The sequence below is a fragment of the Rhincodon typus genome, chromosome 6, assembly GCF_021869965.1.
Source record: "Rhincodon typus isolate 14 chromosome 6, sRhiTyp1.1, whole genome shotgun sequence".
NCBI classification, from domain to species: domain Eukaryota; kingdom Metazoa; phylum Chordata; class Chondrichthyes; order Orectolobiformes; family Rhincodontidae; genus Rhincodon; species Rhincodon typus.
Window position 1 is genome coordinate 64,500,567 of NC_063337.1, and position 20,868 is coordinate 64,521,434.

Genomic DNA, 20,868 nt, shown 5'->3' on the forward strand with positions numbered 1-20,868 from the left:
GTAAATTCCAATGAATATAATCCCAGTCTACTCAGTCTCTCCTCATGAATCAACTCTCTCAACTCCAGAATCAACCTAGTGAATCTCGTCTGCACCCCCTCCAAATGCCAGTACATCCTTTCTCAAGTAAGAAGTATGATTCATAAAGCATGACTACATCAGTCTGTTGCTTGGCTTGTCTTGATTTTGGTACTGCTGCCTAGATGTTAGTAAGGACTTTGCAGTGTCAACAGAGCTGTTTCTGCAGTTGTCTTTCCAGTGCCTAGTAGTCCATAAAGTTGTTGAGACTTTGCAGCAAATGATACGATAGAGTGGCTTGCAAGGACTTTTCACTGGGCAGTTGAGAGTCAAACACACTGATCCATGAGGCACGCCACTAGCCACTGATTGCCAACTAGAAAAACAACCATTTATCCCCTCTCTTTGCTTTTTGTTAGTTAACCAATTTTCTATCCAGGCTAATACATTATCTGTAACGCCATGCATCTTTATCTTTTGTGCAGCGCCTTCTCGAAATCCAGATACACCACATCCACCTTCGTCCACCGCACCCATAATGTCCCCAAAGAATTCCAGTAAATTTCTTAAACATGACCTGCCTTTCATGAACCCATCTTGTGCGTGCACGATGGGACAATTTCTATGCAGATTTCTTGTTATTTCTTCCTTGATTATAGATTCAAGCATTTTCCCCACTATGGAAGTTAAGCTAATGGGCCTATAGTTTTCCACCTCTTGTCTACCTCCTTTCTTAAATAGTGGTGTCGCATTTGCTGTTTTCCATCTGTCGGAACTGCCCCAGAGTTCACTGAATTTTGGTATAATTGCCATGAGCACGTCTGCTTTTTCCCCTGCCATCTCTTTCAGTGCCCTGGGATGTACTCCATCAGGACCAGACTTGTCTAGCTTTAGCTCCATTACCTTGCCCAACAGTACCTCTTTAGTGATAATGATAATTTCTAGGTCCTTACTTGCCATCAATTATTGTCATGTTATTTGTGTCTTCCACTGTGAAGACTGACACAAAATTTGTTGTTGGAGTTGCACTTATCCAGGCAAGTGGGGAGTATTCCATCACATTCCTGACTTGGGCCTTGAAGGTGTTGGACAGGCTTTCGAGAGTCAGGAGGTGAGTTACTTGTCACAAGCTTTCGAGAAGATTTTTAGCTCGGGTTGTGGATGAGGTTGTAGATATGCTCACCTGAGCCGGTGGAGTTGGTTGCAAATACTTTGTCACCCTGCTAGGTAACATCATCAGTGTGCTTGCGATGAAGCGTCAGTGTTCTGTCCCATTTGTTACTTATATGCCTCTGTTTGCTGGAGTGGTTGGTATTCCTTCATGTTTTGTTTCTCGGTTGTTTGTACACAGGATCTAATTCAATGTGTATACCAGGTCTTCAGGAATTCCCTAGTGTGTCTGTGTTTGGCTTGTGCGATATCGATGTGTTGTCCCAGTCGAATTTGTGTCCCTTGTTGTCCATGTGCAGTGAGACAAGTGAGAATTGATCACGTTTCTTGGTGGCTACTTGGTGTTCATGTATCCGTATAATCAATTTTCTTCCAGTTTGGTCTATATAGTGTTTCTCACAGTCCTTGCATGCTATTTTGTATATTACCCCAGTTTTGCTGGTTTTGGGTATGGAAACCTTTACGTTCATCAGTAGCTGTCGTAGGGTGGTTGTCGGTTTGTGGGCTACTCTGATACCTAGGGGTCTGAGTAGTCTTGTGGTCATCTCTGAAAAGTCCTTCTGGTCTTGTTGTGTCTCTTTCGGAGGTAACAGCGGATTGTGCTTTTCAGGTTTCCATTTCTTTTGAAGACTCCATGTAAGTGCTCCCATTCTGCTTTGCATAGTTCTGGGTTGTGGCTCATTTAAGTAGTGTCCTGATGCAGCTCCATTTGTGGGTGTTGGGGTGTTTGCTAGAGTAATTGAGTATTTGGTCCGTATGTGTGGTCTTTCTATATATGCTAGTCTGGAGATCCCCGTTGTTTATGTCCAGGAAGGGTAGGCGGTTGTTGCTCGAAAACCACCCTATGACATGTGGTGCAAATCTTACTTGCCACTTGTTAGCCCAAGCCTGGATATCTGAGGAGTTGTGAATGGTGCTGAACATTTTGCCAATATTTGCACACATCCCCACTTCTAGCCTTATGTTGGAGGGAAGGTCATTGATGAAGCAGCTGTAGATGGTTGGGCCTGGGACAATACCCTGAGGAACTCCTGCAGAGATATCCTGGAGCTGAGATGACTGACCTCCAACAACCACGGCCGTCTTCCTATGCGTTAGTATGACTGCAACCACTGGAGAGTTTGCCCCTGGATTCCCATTGATTCCAGTTTTGCCAGGGCTCCTTGATGCCACACTCTGTTGAAGTAGCCTTGATGTCAAGGGCTGTCTCTCTCACCTTGCCTCTGGAATTCGGTTCTTTTGTACATGTTCGAACCAAAGCTGGAATGAGGTCCGGAGCTGAGTGATCCAGGTGAAACCCAAACTGGGCGTAGTGAGCAGGTGCTGCTTGATAGAACCGTTGATGACACATTCCATTACTTTACTGATGATTGAGAGTAGACTGATGGGGTAGTAATTGGCCAGGTTGGATTTGTCCTGCTTTTTATGTACAAAACATACCTGGGCAATTTTCCACATTGTCGGGTAGATGCCAGTGTTGCAACTATATTGGACCAGCTTGGCTTGGGGGAGCAGCAAGTTCTGGAGGACAAGCCTTAGTACTATTGCCAGAATGTAGTCGGCACACGTGGCCTTTGCAGTATTCAGTTTTGCCAACCATTTCTTAATATCATATGGAATAAATCAAATTGGCTGAAGGCTGGTATCTGTAATGCTGGGGACCACTGGAGGAAACCAAGATAGATCATCCACACAGCACTTCTGGCTGAAGATTGCTGCAAAAGCCTCAGCCTTATCTTTTGCACTGATGTGCTTGGCTCTTCCATCATTGAAGATGGGGATACTTGTGGAGCATCTTCCTTCAGTGAGTTGTTTAGTTGTCGACCACCATTTATGTCTGGATATGGCAGGACTGCAAAACTTAGATCTGATCTGTTGATTGAGGGCTCGCTTAGCTTTGTCTATCCCTTGCTGCCTATGCTGTTTGACATGCAACTAGTCCTCTCTGGTAGCTTCACGGGGTTGACACCTCATTTTCAAGTATGCCTGGTTCTGCTCCTGGCATGCCGTCCCTACAGTCTCCATTGAACCAGGGTTGATCACCTGGGTTGATGTAATGGTTGAGTGAGGGATATGCCGTGCAATGAGGTTACAGATTGTGCTGCAGTTGATGGCCCACAGTGCCCCATGGTTGCCCAGTCTTGAGTTACTAGATGTATAGGATCTAGCTCCAGACCCAGTCTAGCAGCTATGTCCTTTAAAACCTAACCAGCTCAAGCAGTAGTACTGTTGCCAAGCCACTCTTGGCAGTCAACATTGAAATCCCCCTGTCAGGGTAAATTTTGTGACCTTGCCATCCTCCGATTCATCAGCTGAGGGAGGACAGAACGTGGTAATTAGCAGGAGGTTTCCCTCCCCATGTTTAACTTGAAGCAATCAGACTTCATGAGGTCCGGAGTCAATGTTGAGGACTCCCTCCCGACTGTACACCATTGTGCAGCCACCTCTGCTGGGGCTATCCTGCTGGTGAGACAGGGCATTTCCAGGGATGGTGATGATGGTGTCTAGGACAAGACTTAATTCCTACCCTCAAGCTAATTTTGCATCCAACTGGCTAGCTCTTTCTGGATCCCATGTGATCTAACCTTATTAACCAGATATTGATTTAGGAATGGGGAGTAGGCTATTCAGTCCATCAAACCTGTTCTACCATCAATGAGATCCTGGTTGATCTATGCCCTAACTCCATCCACTTGCCTTTGGCCTATATCCCTTAAAACACTTGCCTAAGAAAATCTTACCTATCTCAGATTTAAAATTAACAACTGATCCAGCATCCACTGCCATTTATGGGAGGTCTACAACCCTTTATGTGTAGAAGTGTTTCCTGGCATCTCTCGAACAGCCTGGGCCTAATTCTCAGAATATGCACCCTACTTCTAGAATCCGCAACTAATGGAAATAGCTTATGTCCTTTAATGGAAGTAAACTGCCATCCTTACCTGGTCTGGTCTCATTGTGTCTCCAGACCCACAGCAATGTGGTTAACATTTAAATGTTAGGGATGCAGAATAAATGCTGGCCTAGCCTGTCTCATTACATCATGTGTACCCTCTTTTTCATTGGAATTAAATTTCAGGAACAGATTCAAAGTGGAATCCATGTATAGAACAAGATTCATTCAAAGAGATTGTGGATTATTGCATTGTTTTTTAAAAAAATTTTGAATGGCGTTCCCAAATATCTTGGCATTTAAACCACTCTCTATCAGACTGCCTCTCAAACTCCTTTGTCCACAGAACAATTTTAGCTTTTGCATCCTTAACGTTGCAGTTAAATCCCCTCAGACCTTGAATATTCCTGTGAATTTCCTGTAAACCTCACAATCATCCTCTCATCTTTCAGCCAGATTTAAAATGTGGCCTACCCAGACATTTATAAAGGTTGAACACATTTTACCTGCTTTTGTGATTCTTCTGATGCTCTCCATTATTTTAAACATTTTTGATTTCCTGTCCCTAACACTCTCTGTACCATGCCTGTTTATTCTCCCTACCCCTTAAATCTCATTGGGATAGTCTGAAGACTCTCTGAGTTAGCAGGAACTGCAGAAGATGGAGGCTGAGATAAGACAGTATGGAGCTGGAAGAACACAGCAGGCCAGGCAACATCAGAGGAGCAGGAAAGTTGACATTTCGGGTCGGGACCCTTCTTCAGAAACAGATTCTCTGTGGTTACTTCCTCAAAACCATGTCTAAGCAGTCCCCATCCACCCTATCCTTCTGCACCTAGCTCGACTTGTCCTTTCTCTCTGAACCATCTCTCCTCGATTCCACTTCTTTCAAAATAGAGTGTCCCTTTTGATACAGCATGGAGCGTTTGTAGGAGCATTCCTACTCGGGGGACCTTACCCTAATTCTAATTGGGTATATTGCTTTCTGCCCTTAACCTTTGCATCCCACATCCACACTCTTCCTGGCTTGACAGGGCCTGACTCTTCAATCTCGACTGCTCTGTCTCTATTTCTAAATAGAGCTAAAGTTCATTACAAACCTGCGGACTTCCATCATTCCCTCAACTACACTACCTTACACTCTAATGTCATGGGAGGGCTCCATTCCACTTATCCCAGTTCTTCTGTTACCATCGACTCTGACCACATAATGCAACTTTCAACAGCAATGCTTCTGCAATGTTAATCTTCTATTAGGGATGAAGGATACAACTCCTCCACCTGCCTGCCACTCCCTCTATAGTAGCTGACTGTCCAACCCATTTCTCACCCTCTGCTGTCACCCCTTTCCCTCCCTTCCATAACCATAAGAGGATTCTCCTCATCTGTACCTTCCACCACATTTGCATTTAGCAAATATCCTCCAACATTTCCATGTTTAGTGTGATGCCACTACCAAGTACACCTATAATCTTCCCCTCCCTGTCAAAGATAAAATCCAGTAAATTAAGCATCTCAAAAAATTGAGCTCTGAAATACATTTCCACCTAGAATCAAACATGAAACTTGAGAACTGCAAGTGTAGAATAATTGGTTTTTACATTGTAAAGCTACGTGCACTACTCAATTATTCACCAGTTTATCGCTGTGATATCAAAATCACAAGTGTTCTGAAATAGTTAGTTAGTTACACACACTACAGGCAGGAGTCTTTAGGAGGATGTTATAATATATTTGGGAATAATGAGGCTACTGGATTCTTATCTTGGTTCAGATAGCAAACTAGAGACAGAAAAGCCCAGCAAATTCATAAAACCTGTGGTCTAAATAAATAAATTCATGTGTTTTAGTACTCTGGGATCTGAATTTGTTTGTAGTTTTTCCTCCAGTCCCTCCTCCAGCAACACTGACAGTTGCTTGTTTAGTTCCATGGTCATGTTTGTCCATGCAAAAGCTGAACAGTGGTGATGGCTGTTCAACCAGAAGGAATAACACTGGCTCAATGGAACTGTCTATAATAAAATGTCAGGAGTCTTCAGATAGTGACTGATTGGATGCACAGAAATTTTGGTACTGCACTTGTCAAGATCCACACTCTGCACGCTGACGCGCTGATGGTAGGAAGTATTTTCATATTAGATTTTTATTCAGATCAGTACTTGTGGCAAAAGATTGCAAGGATAAGAGGACAAAGAAATTCTGACAAGCAATATTAAATCCTTAAACTTGTAGAGAGGAAGTATGAGATTCGTTTTCCTTGCAAATGTTCCCTTTTATTGTGCTACTACCTTTTCATACAGTAACACAACTGGCCTCTCCAGTCAGATCTGCATTAACTTGAGGATAACTGGTGAATTTGAACTCTTCTGTTAAACCAGGAACAGTGATTACAAGGATGGATGTACCTATGCAGCTACTGGTCACAATAAGCTGTTCCTCTTAGGGAAGACAGTGGTAAATCATGTGATAGATACTGTCTAGGCCTATGATGTTATCACTTCAGTGAAGTTGCTTCACCTCATGTCTACAAGTCCTAGTTTTAATTTTCTCTGGCATTTCCTTGAATTTTGAAACAGCTCCCATGAGTCAAAATCAACTTGCACTGTCTGTGAGCCTCGTCGGTTGTAGCTCATTGGTCCTGTTCAGTTTCTTTCCTGTGCAACATTTGGAGTTTCTGCTCTGTCGTTCTGTATACAATCTCCAGTCCGTCTCCATCGAGCTCTTTCAAGAGCAAAAGAACAGCACTCAGCACGTTGGAAGTGTGCTGGAAAGAGAAAAATACGTTAGTGGGGTTATTGATAGTGAAGAGGATAGTGTCAGTCTACAGTTTGATTCTGATCAGCTGGTAAATTGGGCAGAAGAATAGCAGATGGAATTTCATCCTTTTAAGTATGAGGTGATGCATTTTGGGAGGTCTAATAAGGGAAGGATATATACAATTTACGGTATGTCCTTAAGAGTACTGAGGAACAAAGGGACCTCGGTGAACAAGTCCACATATTCCAGGAGGTGTCAGGTGATGGGGTGGTGAAGAAGGCACATGGGATGCTTTGCTTCATTAGCTAGGATGTACAATATAGGAGCAAGGACGTCTTGTTACAACTATATAACTTTGGTTAGGTGACATATGGAATACTATCTGCAGTTCTGGTCACCACACTATTAGCAGGACATGATTGCACTGGAGACTGTTTTTCTTGCAGCACGGGGGCTAAAGGAGGATATGATCAAGATACACAAAGTTATGACAGACATAGACAAAGTATCATGAGAATTTCTTCCCCATGGCTGACACATCTAAGGGCATAGGCTTAATGTGAGAGTGAGTGGTTTAGAAGAGATCTGAGGAAAAACGATTTCATCCAGAGGGTAGTGCCTGAGAGGTTAGCGGAGGCAAGACTCTTCCACATTCAAGAAGCATCTAGATGAGTACTTAAAAATGCCAGTGCATAGTAGGCTATGGTCCAAGTGGGATTATAGCGTAATTTGGTGTTTGTTGGTCGGCATAAACATGGTGGGCTGATGGGTCACCTTCTATGCTGTATGACTTTAAGAGATTCAAATGTACTACAATTTCTAAGAGACTAGTTTCAACAAACAGAAAAAAATACATGTATGACAGTCAACACCGCAACACACTCTCCCTCTACTCAAACTAACACACATCATATTGTGTGCATTTCAATTTGATTTTTTTTCCCTTGGCTCCCAAACATGGTCTCTCTAAACTTGTTCTATTGTTTTTTAAATCAAAAGCATTTTTTTCTAGCTACGTACAACTGACTGTGGCTTATTGTTCAAAGAGTTTGTAGGAGGCAGTTGAGAAATTGGATACTTGAAGGTTTCAAAGCACTCAAATGGCTCATTCAGAAAGTAAGGAGGCATGGGAATCAGGAAAACTGGCTGTCCAATAGAAGACAGAGGATGGTAGTAGCTGGGAAGTATACAGCCTGGAGCTCGGTGACCAGTGGTGTTCCGCAGGGATCTGTTCTGGGACCTCTGCTCTTTGTGATCTTTATAAATGATTTGGATGAGGAAGTGGAAGGGTGGGTTAGTAAGTTTGCCGATGACACGAAGGTTGGTGGAGTTGTGGACAGTGTGGAGGGCTGTTGTAGGTTGCAATGCGACATTGACAGGATGCAGAGCTGGGCAAAGAAGTGGCAGATGGAATTCAACCCAGAAAAGTGTGAAGTGATTCATTTCGGAAGGTCAAATTTGAATGCAGAATAGAGGGTTAATGGCAGGATTCTTGGCAGTGTAGAGGAACAGAGGGATCTTGGGGTCCACGTCCAAATTGATAGGGTTGTAAAGAAGGCGTATGGTGTGTTGGCAGGGGAATTGAGTTCAAGAGCTGTGAGATTATGCTGCAGCTCTATAAAACTCTGGTTAGACCTCACTTGGAATATTGTGTTCAGTTCTGGTCACCTCATTAGAGGAAAGATGTGGAAGCTTTAGAGAGGGTGCAGAGGAGATTTACAGGATGCTGTCTGGACTGAAGGGCAGGTCTTATGAGGAAGGGTTAAGCGAGCTAGGGCTTTTCTCATTGGAGCGAAGAAGGATGAGAGGTGACTTGAGGTATAGGGGAGATGTCAGAGATAGGTTCTTCACACAGAGTGGTGGGCGTGTGGAATGCACTGCCGGCAGTGGTAGTAGAGTCAGATACTTTGGAGACTTTTAAGCGACTCTTGGATAGGCAAATTAAGGATAGTAAAATGTAGGGTAGATCGATCTTAGTAGGATAGTAGGTCAGCACAACATCGTGGGCCAAAGGGCCTGTACTGTTCTATGTTCTATGTTCAAAGTAGAAAAGTCATCCAGCTGCCATTTGTGGTTACTGACAGAATATAGTAGGAGTTTTGGACAAAATCTTCCAACTCTCCTTGAATTTGAAAATGGTGCATTAGGACTAGGGATTGCAAGTGCTATACCTTTGTTCAAAAAGATTCAAAATTGGCAATGATAAGCTAATTAGTCCAACATCAAGGATCCATGGGGCAGGGGTTTGGGATCTACAGGCCAGTTGCCCCAACATCAGGGACCGATCAGTCCAGCATTGGGGAGCAAGAGAGGGACTTTAAGAGACATTACAACTTAAAATCAATTTACTTGTGTGGAGAAATGCAAGGTAGAAAATGATGAACTTGTTAAAGATAAATTACATCTGATTAAATTAGATAGATTAGTTGATGGAGTGGATACAGTTGCTGAGGGGAGTGCAGTCACTTTCTAAAGACATTTAATAAAGAAGCTAACTTCTCCTGGATTGCTGGTAAAGCTGAAGTCCACGGGACTATCACGGCAGTCACAGCACGTAATGAAAGAGTGAGAAAGTAGAGTAATGGTGAACCTTTATTTTTCAGACAAGAAGGAAATCTAGATTCAGGTCCTCCCAAGTGCTCAGTGCTGTGGGCTTTTGGAGTCATGTTTGATTTGGACTTCAGGTGACAGGGCAAATACTGAAAGTTTGCAGGTGACATGAAGCTGGGAAGTGCAGTAAAACAAATGTAAGGCGAAGTCGCCATCGTGCAAGTCTCTCATCAGAGAGATGAGTGGTACTGAGTTTAACCAAAGGATCACCACACTTTAGGCGACGGACAAGGTTGAGTAGGCAGGACCTTCATGGTAACCTCAGCCAGTGCGGCAAGTGAATCTGATAAATGCATTTGTGTCACTCTGCATTGCAAAACAACCATCCAGTCAACTGAGCTAATGAGGAGAATAGTGAGGGAGTGTTGTAATGCTGGCGAAATAGACAAACACTTACCAGATCACGTTAATTCCAAAGAGTACGAAATGGTTTCCTCTGTAGGAAGCGTACGAACAGGCAGTGTAAATGAAAGCATGCAGGAGCCAACAGAACTATGAATGGACAGATGAACCTGCCAGTTCAAGGAAGAGGCAGTTATAAAGGCATTAAGGACCCTTGAGATAGGCCTAAGCTGATGTATACAGCTGAAGAATTGTATCAGGCTTGAAACATTAACTCCGTTTCGCGCCTCACTCGTGCTGACACACCTGCCCAGTCTCTCCAGTACTTTGTTTTCATTATTGTGTCAAGTCGGAGTACCACACTTAAGGAAAGATGTCACAGCCTTTAAAAGGGTGCAGAAGAATTTTCCCAGCTCAGTGCTTTGGAGAGATTGGAGAAACACAGCGTTGTTCTCCTTGCAACAAGTTTTCAAAATCATGAAGGATTTCCAAGAATCTGAGGACAAACCATTGTGGCAAATTAGGTCACCAGGGGAGCTCCGATTCAAGTAACAAGAGCCAGAAATGACCCTGCATGAAGGAGTGAATGATTGTGATCTAGAAGTGTGCTGTCTGAAAGTGGCTTGTTTCAGTAATAGAAGTCAATAATGACTCACAAAAAGGAACTTGAACAGCAAAAATTTTACAGAGCAATGGGACTAATCGGCAGCTGTTTCAGAGATAGAATAGGAGGCCATTAGCATCATATCCCTGTCAAATGGTACATAATAGATACTTCACTCACCCTTTGCATGCCATTGCAGGTACTTAGGTCCTTCACTCCAACAGAGGAGGAAAATTTATCTCTTCCCAGCGGCTTCATTCCAAGTTCTTCACGGATTTTACTAGACGGAAAGCCAGTTTGATTAGTAAATGTGACCCTGAAATCATACATTTCTGTGGCCTGATCTGTCTGAACTACAACCATAAGTGGTTCCACGCTGTATTTCTTTGAGGAGTTCGGCTTTGCCATTATTGTCCATAAAATATGTCACTCAGTGGGCACCTCCATGGCTGACATACACACACTTTGGATAGGTCTCCTGTATGAATGACTCTCAAACTCACTGGCCATTCAAAAGTCTTTAATCATATCTAACTGTAGGCTTAACTGGAATCAGTGACAGGAATCAGCCCATCCCTCTGGCACTATTTACAGGTTGTCATCCTGAAAATACCATTCTATCCCAATTCCCTGACAGTTAATTATCCAGTTCTCTATCCATGCTAATACACTACCCCAACACCATGGATCCTTACAAAGTAGCCTAATGTTTGGTACCTTACTGAATATCTTTTGGAAGTCTAAATATATTACAGATACTAGTTTCTCTTTACCAATCGTGCTTTTTACCTCCTCAAAGATTGCCAATAAACTTCCCTTCATGAAGCCAAAATGACTCAGCTTGCTTGTACTGTGCATTTAAGTTTTTTTCCAATAACAGATGTTAAGCTAACTAGTCTACAGTGTGTACATATTCTACAGAATACTTCTGAAAGGTAATTGGTAAAATAATACTGCCTACAAGCAGGTTCTGATGTTACCAAATTTTCATTTTCATTCTTTCTTCCACTTTCAAGGTTATAAACATTGCAAAATCAGGTTTTCATCTGGGCAATACGGAATTAGAGACTGGCTTTTATCTATGGGACTTGGTTTAACCATCAATTCTGCTCTCCACTTTCATTCTTTTATTTGGTGTCCTGAGTTGACTATTAAGTGCCTCAGGCTCTCTCGTGTATGAGGAGACAATTGCAACAGCTCTAAATATTCAGTATGAAATTGAACACCAAAATATCAATGGCCTCACCACACAATTCAGCCCCATAACATCACTGTCATAGTGATCTACAATATAGATAAAGACCCTTCAGCCAATTGCATTTGCGCCTTTCAAAAGCAACCACCTAACTGTTCGAATTCCATGTGGCATTATTTGGGAATAAGACAGAAGGCTCAGCAACCAGACATGACCCATTTCAGATAATTGGTTAAACATTGGGCCAGGGAGTGGCAAGAAGCCATTGCGAGAGGGTTGAGGTGTTTTCAAACTACGAGATAGGACAATCTACCTGAAAGGTTAGAGGCAGCAGACTCAGTAATGACCTCCAAAACAAAATTAGATCAATTCCTAAAAACGGAAGTAGTGATAGAGGTGACGGGCAAGAGTGAGTCCAATTCCCTTTCATGGAGGCAGTATAGGCAAGTTTAGCTAAATGACCTCTTGTGCCGTAGAATTCAACGGGCTGGATCTTACAGTCCAGGTGGTGGTCTTTGCGGCATGTAAAGCCACCCCCTTTTTAACTCAGCACTAACCTGTGCCCCAGAAAGGAGGGCTGTGTTACTCGCCCACTGGGCTACTAACCGTTACACCTGCCACCATGACCTTCTTCCCCGGGCCTTCTTGCAGTCCCAGCAAACACCACTGGTGAGATTTTTTCACTGCTGGACATGCTACAGCCAATGGCTCACAACGGCAGGACTTCCTATCAATGAGAGGAGAAAGTCTGGCCCTCAGCCTGTTTATACTGCCACTCTCATGGTTTTATTGCTGTGGTGCAGACTTTCTATCAGTCAGTTTATTTGGGGCTGACTACCCCACCACTCCGTTAAATCCAGCACAATCCTTAAAGAGACCATATTGTCCCCACAATAAGGAATTTCCACTGGAGAAATGGGGTGACAGGGAGGTAGAATTTAAGAGTACTGTATTCACCCTGCAATTTTTGAGGTCAGTTATCTCCAAATGGAGATTAGAACATTCATAAGCATCAAGATCTCGTTTAGAAATGAACACGAAATCTCTTGTATAAAACCTAAGAGCTGGCAAGGAATTTTTCAGTTAGGTTACTTAGTAGCCATTCAGTCCCGCTCACTGTTAAACATTCAGCTCTAAAAATAATCTACTTGTGTGTGACGGGGAAATTGTGAATTAACCCTGCTGATTAAATTCAAACAGAAAGTTGATACTGCCCTTTCCTCACTTTGTCTCTTCCATTCTGAAACTCAAGACATCACTTTCCATTTGCGTGCTTGGTTCAGAGGTGCTGACTTCTCTCCTCGAGCAATTCCTTATTGGCTCCATGGGCTCTTTGTTGTGCATGGCAGCCATCTCTTCTCCATCCTCTAAAGCCTGAGCCACCTCCTCCTCAGTCACAACTGCAACAGATCAACGAGAACATTTCAGCAAGAGCAATTTGATAACTTGCATTAATTGCAGGACACTGGGACTGCGTTCCTTTCCAGCACCTCTGCCTAACTCAGACCTACTGACTTAAATTGGATAAGCTTTTCAGTTCCCTCTGATCCTCAGCCACCCTACATTTGTATGACTCAAGACAATCAGTGAATCACAGCTGTATCTGATCCTATGCTAACAAAGATACACAAATATCTCAGACCAGATCACAACCAACAGTGAAACCACCACACGTGTTATAAGCACAAACAGGAGGCCATTTGTCAACCATCTACGTACTGGCTTCATGCTGGTCTCATCAGCATTCGGGAACATCCTTTGTACATCTATCCTGTTTAGTCTTGTTAGAATGTTATAGGTTTCTAGAAGAACCTCGCCATTCTTCTGAACTCCAGAAAATATAATCCTAACTGATTCAATCCCTCCTCATGTCAGTCCTGCCATCCCAGAAGTCAGTCTGGTATAACCCCATAGCAAGACCATCCTTCCTCAGATAAGGAGACCAAAACTGCATACAACATTCCAGGTGTGGTCTCACCACAGCCTTGAATAATTAGAGCAAGACATTCCTGCTCCTGAACTCAAATCCTCTTGCTATGAAGGTCAACAGACCATTTGCCTTCTTTCCCTGCTGCACCTGCACGCTTAAATTTGCGCAGCACAGATAAAGAAACCTGAGGCTTCGCAAGCTCCAGATTTATGAACTACATTTATGAATAGCATGGCCCAAGAAATCAGAGACACTAGTAGCAGCTATTTAAAGAGCAATTCAGGGCTTTGATTGAGTAGAATTTCTCAGTTACTTTCAGTTTTAGTCAATTAGTTTTAGTTTAATTGTTTGAAGAATTAATATCTTCTCAATTGGTTTCTTCCATTGGGGCCATTTGGGAAGTTCAGTTTTTTCACAGTACAGGTCACCATGGGAATTGCAAAAGCAAAATTTAGAATGAAACAGAAATGTTCCACGATTAGGAGACAATAAGGACTTCAGATGCTGGAAGCCAGAGTCTATAGGTATGAGGCTGGAAAAGCACAGCAGGTCAGACAGCATCAGAGGAGCAGTAAACTCAAATGTTTTGGGCCGAAACCCTTCGTCAGGACTTTACTTAGTATATTATCTACATATGAACCCTGAGGTCCCTCTGTTTCTATACCTCCCCCAAATTGCACCATTTAGCCTGCATTGTCTCTCCATATTTCTATCAAAATGCATTACCTTACATTTCTCTGCATTGAAGTTCATTTGCCAGGTGTCTGCCCATTTGGCCACTGTCCCTCTGAAGTCACTCAGGATCATTCTCACAATTCACTATTCTTCCTAGCTTAGTATCATCTGCAAATTTAGACATTTTGCCCTCAACACCCGTCTCCAAATCTTTTATATAAATTGGAACAAGCAACGGTCCCAACACCGATCCCTGGGGTACACCACTTTCAACTCATCTCCAATCTGAGAAATGCCCATCTGTACCTACCCTCAGTTTCCTATCTCTTAGTCAACTTCTAATCTATGCTCCCAAGGACCCCCTATCCCAAACATTTACAGTTTGCTAACCAGCCTGCCATGTTGCACTGTATCAAATGCCTTTTGAAAGTCCAAAAATACAACAACCACAGCCCTACCCTCATCCACTGCCTGTGTCACCTCATCAAAGAGATCAAACTAAATTTGTCAGACATGACCAGCCCTTGACAAAAGCCATGTTTGACTATCCAGTATTAACTTGTTTTTCTTTAAGTATATATTTACCTTATTCCAGTATTATGGCCTCCAGCAGCTTTCCCCACTATTGATTTCAAGCTCACAGGTCTGTAGCATCCTTGGTTATCCTTTGCCCCCTTCTTAAACAACAATGTTACATTTGCAATTCTGCAGTCCCCGGGACTAATCCTGTGTTCAGGACAGGCCTGGAAAATTTCTGTCAACAGCTGCATAATTTGATCCCTTATCTCTCTCAGCAATCTAGGATGCATCCCATCCAGGTTTGGCGATATCTCTACCTGGAATGCTGCCAGCCTTTTTAGTACCTCTTCTTTATCTATCACTATACTCATTTAACTCATTAATTTAGTTTCAATGGGAAAGAGAAACTGGCCATCTACCCTTAAACAGCCAAACAAACTCTTAAACCACCTTCAACAACGGAAATAACCAAAGGAACTTCAGCTGTCAGCGTCTGTCCTGGCCGTAGGCACAACATACAGGACAAAAAAAGCATTCTATATGAGCCTCAAAATAATGCTATCCTGTATCCCCAGGGAAACAAGTTGATTATCCTCAGTGACTTGAATGACAGAGTCAGGAGGCATGCAAACCTTTGGAAAGACCTGTTTGGCAAGGAAGGCATAGGAAAAACAAACTTCAATGGACTATTCCCTTTTTTAATTCATTCACGGGACAAGGGTGTTGCCAGCCCATCCTAGAGCGCACTTAAAGAGTCAATTACATTGCTGTGGGTCGAGTCACATGCAAGCACTGGTACTTAATAGATTACATCAGCTTTCCAGCAAGGAACTGCAAAAGTGCTTCCATTACTCATGCCATGACGGGAGCTGAAAAATGCTGGATCAACCATCGACTAATCTGCGTTACCACCTCCATCGACCCGGCGCCAAACCGGCAGAGCCAAAAATAACTCCATTGTAGAAGACTCAAAGACCCTGAAAAAAAGAAACCTATTCAGGCAACGTTTCTCAGAAAACCTGACAACAATCAATCTATCAGAGTGCCCACAGGACCATATCCACCCTAAAAGCTGTTAAGAGTCAGCACCTGCTTAGAGGAGCTCAACCTCTTGATCAGGAAACACCAAGACTGGTTTGGCGAAAACAATCATGAAATCCAGGATCTCTTAGAACATGTTATTCCTCACCTGGAAGTTCCACCAAAACTTGAGCCAGAGGAAACAAGCCTATAGGCAATTGAAGGCTGGGGTACAACAAAGATATTGTGACCTAAAGAATAAATGGTGACAGAAAGAGCGCAGATCCGTCAGGGACTTATCAACAACCACATTGTGCATGGCTTCTTCAATATAATTAAAGCCACCAACGGTCTGAGTACACAGGAACCTACCTAACCGACAGCCAAAAAACAGAGTTGCTTATCTACGCCTGCTGGACAAAGCTCTTTGAGAACCACCTCAACCAAGACGCCTTTGATGAAAGTGCTCCTGATACTATCCCGCAGTACACGACCTGTTGCGATCTCCATTATGAGAAGCATGGATAGGGTGAGTAATTGGAGTGTCTTTCCCAGGATAGAAATGTTAAATACCAGGGGGCACATGTTTAACAACTTCTATATCTAAATAATAAGTTAAACTAAAAATAAATCTTAAAAAAAAAATCAATGTTTAATTTCTAAACTTCTATTATAATAAGTTGGGTCATGTACATTCAGAATGTTGGAAGTTATGAGGTAAACTCAGGGGACTTACAAAAGTTAATGAAAATGAATTAGAGAAGTGAACTCAAAAAGATAACACCACGGATCATGTTGTAGGCCTAACTATAGTAAGAAGGCCACAGGTGATTTCTGTCGTTAATAAAGAAACCAGCAAGGCAGATAAGATCAATGTACAATTTTTGTCAAAAGAGAAGGTGCCTCCTTTGTTCTTCAGGTGAGGTAGCTAAACTCATAACCATACCAAGAGATACTGGGCAACACAATTACTTTTGCTGGAGAAAGATGATATTCCCAGCAGAGAATTCAATGGGAGCTAAGGTATCATTAAATGAGATTGGTGGAGAATATATTGTGGTTACATTATATAAAGTAAAACTGGAATGTGATTTGTTGCAGAAGAAATTGTCGTAGTAGTAAAGACTGTGTAGCAATTTGGTAACACTGAGGAAGGGTCACTGAACCAGATATGTTAACTCTAATTTCTCTCTATAGATGCTGCCAGACCTACTGAGCTTTTCCAGCAATTTCAAATTTTGTCCCTGGTACTTTTTCCTTTGTATTTGGTAACCAGACTGATGGTTAAACAAAATCCATGACACCTCAAATATTGAGCAAGAGGACTGGCTGCTTCGGATACAGCTTGAGGGACTGAGTGAGTAGTACCAGAAGGGAGACAGTGTGAAATCCTTACTTTTTGGTTTGTAATTCATTAGGAATGAGAGCGAGAGCGCGAGCGCGAGATTTTATTTTGGTGATTAGTGAGTAAGATTGAGTAATTGTGTCCTGATGAAGGGTGTAAACCTGAAACGTCAACTTTTCTGCTCCTCGGGTGCTGCCTGATCTATTGTGTTCTTCCAACTCCATGCTGTATTGCCTTGGACTCCAGCATCTGCAGTTCTTGCTATCTTCTTGAGTAATTGGTTTCTACTTTATTGCTTGCCATTGATAAAATTCACAGTGGCAGGCAAACTCAGCGTCGTGAAATGCTCCTCCTGTAATACATGGGAAACCAGGGACTCTCCCAGTGTCCATGGTGACCACATATAAAGAAGTATGTCCTGCCATAGCTCCCTATTGACCGCCTGGAGCTACGATGGACTCACTATGGCACATCCATGATGCTGAGGATGTCATTGATACCACGCTAAGCATGCTGGTCACATAACAAGTAAGGGCTATACAGGCAGAAAAGCTTAGGGTGACTACGTGGAAGACTAGTAAGCATAGGCAGGGAGTGCAGGAGTTCCCGGTGACTATTCCCCTCTCAAAACAGATATATCGTGTTGGATACAGTGGGGGTTACTAGGCATCAGCAAGTTTGTGGCAACACTTGGTTCTGCTGCACAGTAGGGGAGGAAAAAGAATGGGACAGCATTAGTGATGATAAAAAGTTGATTGTAAGGGGAACCAACATGCAGTTCTGGAGTAGCAAACAAGACTTATAGTATATGTTGCCTCCCTGTGCTAGGGTCAGGGATGTCTTCGAGCAGCTGTAGGGCATTCAGAAAAGGGAGGACAGCCAGCAGTCATAGTACATGTCAGTGCCAACGGCATGAATGAAAAGAGAAATGTAGTTCTGCAACAGGTATTGAGTGTGTTAGGGTGCAGATTAAAGAGGAAGACTACTAAAGTTGTAATTTTCAGACTACCTTCACTGCCACTTGCTCTTGAGCATTGGAATAGGAAGAAAGACACATATTATCTGGCCAAAAGAGATAGTTAAGGAGAAAGGGCTTTCGATTTTTGGATCACAGGGAAAACGTTTGGAGTAGTTGGGGCACATACAAGCTAGACAGGTTACACTGAACTAGAGAGATAACAGTATGCAGCAGGAAAGTTGACGTTTCGGGTCGGGACCCTTCTTCAGAAATGGGGGAGGGGGAAAGGAGCTCTGAAATAAAGAGAGAGAGGAGGGGTAGGGCTGGGGAAGGTAGGTGCGATGGTGATAGGTGAGTGCAGATAAGCAGCAGTGGGTATTGGTCAGTGAGGTGGGAGGAGGGGATAGGTAGGAGAGAAGATGGACACGTTGTGTCAGGTCAAGGAGGCGGGGATGAGTGGGAGGGTTGGTCATGGGATGAGGCTGGAGTGGGGAGACTTTGAAAATGGTATGTCCACATTGAGACCATTGAGTTGTAGGCTCCTAAGATGGAATATGAGGTGCTGTTCCACCAGTTTCCGGGTGGCATCATTGTGACACTGGAGGAGGCCCAGGATGGACACATCGCCCAGGAAGTGGGAGGGGGAGTTGAAATGGTTCGCAACTGGAAGATGATGTTGTTTGTCGCGAACAGAATGCAGGTGCTCTTAAATGGTCTTTGAGCTTCCGCGTGGTCTCACCGATGTAGAGGAGGCCACATCGGGAGCAGCGGATGCAACAGACCACATTGAAGTATGTGCAGGTGAACCTCGGTTTGATGTGAAAGGTTTTTTTGGTTCCTTGAATGGAGGTGAGGGGCGGGGGGGAGGTGTAGGGACAGGTATGGCACTTCCTGCGGTTGCAGGGAAAGGTGCCGGGAGTGGTGGGGCTAGTGGGGAGTGTGGAGCGGACAAGGGAGTCATGGAGAAAGCGGTCCCCCCGGAAGGCAGAGAAGGGTGGGGAGGGAAATATATCTTTGGTTATGGGGTCAGATTGCAGGTGATGGAAATGGCAGAGAATAATACGTTGAACCCAGAAGTTAGTTGGGTGATACATGAGGACAAGGGGGATTCTGTCTTTGTTTTTGTTGTGGGGAGGGGACATGAGGGCAAAGGTGCGGAAAATGCAAGAGATGTGGTCGAAAGCATTTTCAACCACTGAAGGCAGGGGGGGATGTTGTGGTCCTTGAAATAAGAGGACATCTGGGATGTTCGGGAGTGGAACGCCCCATCTTGGGAGCAGACGCGGTGGAGGTGGAGGTGGAGGAATTGGGAGTAGGGGATCGCATTCTTGTAGGAAGGTGGGTGACAGGAGGTGTAGTCTAGGTAGCTGTGGGTGTCGGTGGGCTTGAAATAGATTTCAATCGTCTGCTCCCAAGATGGGAGCTTCCCTCTCACCTCCATCCAAGGAACCAAAAAACTCTTTCACATCAGACAGAGGTTCACCTGCACATCCACCAGTGTGGTCTATTGCATCTGCTGAACCAGAATTGGTCCACTAACCTTGTTGGGGAGCTTTTAAACTAATTTAGCAGAGGATGGGGCACAGATACGTAGATGCAAATTAGGAACAAGGTCCAATCAGATATAGAAGGAATGCTTGCACAGTCCAAGATGTGGAGAAAACATGGACAGAATAAGGCACAAAGGCAGTCCAGAAAATTAAACTGTATCTATTTTAATGCACGGAGTTTGACTCATAAAATGGATGAAGTTGGAGCACTGCTCAGCAAATGGGAATATGATATTGTTCCAATCACAGACATGATTGAGGAAGGATAGGACTGGCGACTTAACATTCTACGGTATAGAAGTTTCTGGTATGATAGGCAGGGATAGAAGAGATGTGGGGCATTTTAATATTGCAAATGAAAACCACCACCATAGTAATGAGGGAGGATATTCTAGAAGGGAGGCCTACCATCTAGACAGAGCTTAGAAATAAAAATGGGGTGATTACTTCACTGGGATTACACCACAGGCTCCCCAACAGTCAGAAGGAGATAAAGGAGCAGATATGTAGGCAAATCACGAAGGTGCAAGAGAAACAAATTTGTAAGGGATTTCAACTTTGCTAAAATTAACTAGGATTACCTTCCTTTGAAAGGATTAGATGGGGCGGAATTTTTAAAGTGCACACAGGAGAACTTTTGGTGCCAATACACAGACAGTCCTGTTCCAGATGGGACACAGCTAAACCTAATCCTATGGAATAATACCAAATCGAGAGGTTGAAGTTTCAGTGGATAAGCAATTTTGGTATAGTGACTGTAATTTTCAAAGTCATTATGGAAAGAGATAAGTAAAGTGCAGAAGTCAATGTCTAAATTTGGGGAAGGCCAATTTCAATATCATTAAACAGGATCTAGTAAACATAATTAGAGACAAAAAAATTGCAGATGCTGAAATCCAACATGGACAAACTGGAGACTAGAAGAACACAGCAAGCCAGGCAGCATCTGGAGGAAAGGAGCAGTCAACGTTTCAGGTATTCCCCTTCTTTAGGGCTGGACGTGGGGGTAGGGGGAGCTGCAGGTGGGGTGGGAAGGAGGAAAGAGGGCTGGAAGTGGAATGGTGGTGATAGGTGGACACCAGTAGTAGGTAACGACTGGGTTGGTAGCTGGAAGGGAGGGTCAGAAGATGGAATGGAAGGGAGGAGGTGGGGCTGGAAAGGTTATTTGAAATTGGAGAACTCGGGTGTTGGAGTCCTCCAGGCTGTAGGGTGCCCAGGCGGAAGATAAGGCATTGTTCTTCAATTTTGCGTTCCGAGTTGCTGCAACACTGGAGGAGGCGGA

At 43.5% G+C, this 20,868-nt stretch overlaps 1 protein-coding gene across 8 annotated transcripts in view; it reads right to left on the reverse strand.

The window, feature by feature from the left end:
* Positions 1-6,332: 6,332 nt before the first annotated feature.
* The window catches only part of cfap410 (cilia and flagella associated protein 410), a 57,218-nt gene continuing 42,682 nt past the window's right edge, over positions 6,333-20,868 (reverse strand). For 7 of the 8 annotated variants that reach the window (XM_048597689.1, XM_048597686.1, XM_048597693.1 and 4 more), the window contains 3 exons: positions 12,815-12,989; positions 10,575-10,674; positions 6,333-6,845 (listed from right to left, as the gene is read on the reverse strand). In XM_048597689.1, the coding sequence (XP_048453646.1) occupies positions 6,711-6,845; positions 10,575-10,674; positions 12,815-12,989 (410 nt within the window). In that variant the 3' untranslated portion in view covers positions 6,333-6,710. Of the gene's footprint in view, positions 6,846-9,845; positions 9,961-10,574; positions 10,675-12,814; positions 12,990-20,868 lie in introns of all 8 variants that reach the window. The other variant, XM_048597687.1, reaches the window with a different exon arrangement.